The following is a 3,000-nucleotide window of genomic DNA, read 5'->3' on the forward strand; positions in this document are numbered from 1 at the left end:
TTAAAATAAATAAGAAAATACAAACAGTAAGTGCTTTTTATTTTTTCTACTTTGCTGTTCAAATATTATAGCATTTGTAACAAAATTCTTATTACAATACCATATTGCCCAGACCTGTTCACAAAATAAAGCAGAAGTTTTTAATTATTTTTACAAAACAGTAAACTGTTGTTCTTAAACAAGTTACTTCATAGCTAACATTCCTAAACTAAGATATTGAAGCACATTATATTTGCTACTGGAAAAGCAAATCATGTGAAAAAACACTTTCACCAAGAAGATACAATTTTCAGTTTCTCTTATAGAACAGGAACACAAAGAACACTGTACTGCCTTAGGCCTTACCATGGCACTAGTTAAAAACTCAGCTACTTATTTCAGATGAACAATGGAAAATTGGCCTCAGACCTCCAGAAATGGTGCTACCCATGACATTAGAGCTTGTGCTGGTCACGACTGTAGCACCAAACGCTGCATCAATTACATTCTAGGCTTTCCCACATTTTTCAATCCATCCTTGTACCAGGCTGGAAATGAACTAAGGATGGTATCCTTTAGCTTGGCCAAAAGCTCCAGGATTTTTTCCTCACTGACCTCAGCATGGGCTCTTGGACCCCACTGGAATTCATAGCATTTAGGATCACTATCGGGCAACTGCTGGTACACCAGGTATCCTTGTTGCACCCAATCATTGGTGATGAGCATCCTGGGGTCACCATACAGGAAATGCTCCTTTTCAGCATACACATCCAATGCATTCAGCACTTCCCAAACCTTCTCCTCAGGCATGCAATCGCCCTCTATGAAAATCATCCCTAGGACAATTAACAATAGGCTGGTCTTGGGTGCTGTCTGGTCACAACCCAGCATTCCATGGAAGGTGATATCTATCGTGTCATAAGACATATAGGTATAGTTATTGGGACCCAATTCCCTCACAAAAATGCCAAAAACCAGCTCTGTGAACTCACGAGCTTTCCCAAGGAGCATAGGAAAGTGACCTTTGTACTCAGTGACAATACCCAACATTTCTGCTTCTGAGATAAGCTCTTTTGCTTGGTATTTGAGGAGGAAAAACTGCACTATCTCAGCCACCTTCTTATCTAGCCCATCTTTGATCAAGGGTGCAGTATCCTCGTCTTCTTGGCTAAAGAAATCTTCCTCTAACTTCCTCCATGAAGTAGAGGAAGAGCAGCTGCTTGGAAAACTCTGAGGAAGGCTCGGGAGACTACTCATCATACTAGCAGAAGGCATCTCTTCCGCCTCTTCCTCCTCCAAGGGGTCTGCCATCATAGAAAAGGATGAAAGAGAGGAGACAGAGGGTGAGGAGGTGGAGGGGAAGGAAAAGTGAAAAGATGAATTGGAGGAGGAATCTTCTTCAAGCTCCTCATCTGAGGAAATCGGCTCAATTTCCATTTCAGGTACATCCAGGTGATCTTCCTCAGTGAGCAAGTAACACTTTAAAGACTGGGGCATGATGATTCTTGGAGGCGACAGGCAGGAATATAAGTGAAGGATCCCACGGACCTGGAGGAAAAGACAGTGAATGTTTCAGCTAAAACACTCAATCATGGTGGCTCTGGCAAAAGTGTTTTAACAGACTACTTTTAGGTGGTGTCAGAGGGCCTCACAAGACTCCAGTCTTTCTGATCAGACTTTCCCCTAAGAAGGTATAAGAAGGTCTTCAGGTTGCAACTTTCACACTGTGAGGCTCTAGTAGCACAGATGGAGCGGGGTGGAAGAGCAGGGCCCTTGGTACACATTCAGAACGTGCAGCTCACTTGCCTTCTCCTCCCAGAGCCTCCTCTGCTATGCAGGCCGCTGGAAATAAACCTCAGCTAAAGGCTTCAGTTCCCAGGTCCTGGAACCCTTGCAAGAAGAACTGGGGGGCCTGAAAGCTACAGGTTATAAGCACAGCCGTGGACTGAATTTCCAGGGGTGAAAGGTGGAGTGGGGTCACACCCCTTGAGATCTCCACAGTTTGGGGGAGGATGGTCCCCTCAATGTTACTACCGGTTTTTTTTTTTTAACCTTTTCTTTTTATAAATTCATTTTATTGTTCATGTCTGCTGTACACCATGAATACATTCCCATGTGGGTAGCTGGTGTAGATACATAACACATTTTATTTCTTTTTACGTCCTCTTCCTCTTCCCCTTACTTCCCCTCCTTCATCTCTTAGTGCCCTTTCCATTTTGCAAATATCTCATTATTTCCTCTTGTCTAACTTTTATTTTGCCCTTTGGTACATTTATATTTTTTCTCATATAAGATAAACCATGTCATTTTTAAGTTTGTGTATTTTATTTATTTCACTTAACATTCTGGGTTCAAGGTATATCCAGTTTCTCCCCAACCCCTAAGCTAAGATGAATCAAAGCTCTCGGGAATTAACATCCCTCAGACCAGAATACGAAATAAGATTTCCACAAATCTGGCAACTTCATTCCAGGGCGTCCTGATGCTAGCAGCAAGGGTCTCTTAGTCATAGAAATGACTCCTAGCAGGGATTTGGAATCTCATGCAGCTATCTCTACTGATTTACTCTGCATCCTTCTCCCTTCAAGGTTCTCACTTTTGTACAAGCCTGCATGGTAGTGAGAGAGTAACAGCTCAGCCTGATGGGACTGAATGGGTTCTAGGAGGGGTGATACCTATGCACTCCTACCTGGGTCTGTACTTCCTCTATTACTGAGGATACTTCCCTCAAGCCAGAGCTCTCACCGTCCTGAGATGTTGCAGGACTCATGGCAAAGGCAGAGTTAGCCTGGACCCTAACACTCTTGGCATGGAAGGTCAGTTGGTCCTCCCTCATGGTCCCTGCTTTCCTGCCAGAGCAGGTTTGGGTCTCTTGCCTATGTTGATCCAAGTCCACCATTATAACAAACAGATTAATCTCCCTTAGACTCCACTAACCGTAAATAGGAAAAGCCCCAAGCATGGTCTTTGCCTAGAGATTTCTAGGTTCAACTAGGGAGTAGGGAAGACTCCTATGGTCAC

The 3,000-nt window shown here is 43.5% G+C and overlaps 1 protein-coding gene across 1 annotated transcript; it reads right to left on the reverse strand.

The window, feature by feature from the left end:
* Nucleotides 1-348: 348 nt before the first annotated feature.
* LOC134475380 (melanoma-associated antigen C2-like) lies at nucleotides 349-1,481 on the reverse strand. The gene has a single exon (XM_063245651.1). The coding sequence runs from the start codon at nucleotides 1,474-1,476 to the stop codon at nucleotides 481-483; it is 996 nt and encodes a 331-aa protein (XP_063101721.1). The 5' UTR covers nucleotides 1,477-1,481; the 3' UTR covers nucleotides 349-480.
* Between the last annotated feature and the right edge of the window lie 1,519 nt (nucleotides 1,482-3,000).

The sequence above is a fragment of the Cavia porcellus genome, unplaced genomic scaffold (genome assembly GCF_034190915.1).
Source record: "Cavia porcellus strain 051 isolate PalLab524CR breed Dunkin Hartley unplaced genomic scaffold, mCavPor4.1 scaffold_3, whole genome shotgun sequence".
In the NCBI taxonomy this organism is placed as follows: domain Eukaryota; kingdom Metazoa; phylum Chordata; class Mammalia; order Rodentia; family Caviidae; genus Cavia; species Cavia porcellus.

Excerpts from the sequence above, each read along its gene's own strand:
- LOC134475380 (XM_063245651.1), bottom strand. The coding sequence starts at position 1,476 with ATGCCCCAGTCTTTAAAGTGTTACTTGCTCACTGAGGAAGATCACCTG.